The 317-nt window shown below is 41.6% G+C and overlaps 1 protein-coding gene across 1 annotated transcript in view; it reads right to left on the reverse strand.

Annotated features, from left to right (window-relative positions):
• The window catches only part of LOC119592017 (replication stress response regulator SDE2-like), a 9,684-nt gene that overhangs the window by 6,827 nt on the left and 2,540 nt on the right, over positions 1-317 (reverse strand). The window contains exon 3 of the mRNA XM_037940797.1: positions 172-313. Coding sequence (XP_037796725.1) covers positions 172-313 — 142 coding nt within the window. The remainder of the gene's footprint in view (positions 1-171; positions 314-317) is intronic.

Below are 317 nucleotides of genomic sequence, written 5' to 3' on the forward strand. Positions count from 1 at the left end.
CATACATGTGAATTAAAACATCAATGAGTGGTGTGCTACTGATGGTTAGAAGGTTCAGTGCAAACTTATGTGCAAAGCTCTTTCCACATAGCTGATATGCTATAAAGATGTGGAACAACCTACAACTTATTTATCAAACTTAACACTTAGCAGCTAATGAAAGACATTTACCTATTGCCCTCAGCATAGAACCAAAGCCTCCCTTGCCACCAGGAAGCCTTAGTGTTGCTGTGACAGTTTCATCCTCCAATATTACTGAGGATGAGGAGAGGATTTGGCCTTTGGATTGCAGGACAACATCTTGGATCTCCCCCTGT

This window comes from Penaeus monodon, chromosome 29, assembly GCF_015228065.2.
Source record: "Penaeus monodon isolate SGIC_2016 chromosome 29, NSTDA_Pmon_1, whole genome shotgun sequence".
NCBI lineage: Eukaryota > Metazoa > Arthropoda > Malacostraca > Decapoda > Penaeidae > Penaeus > Penaeus monodon.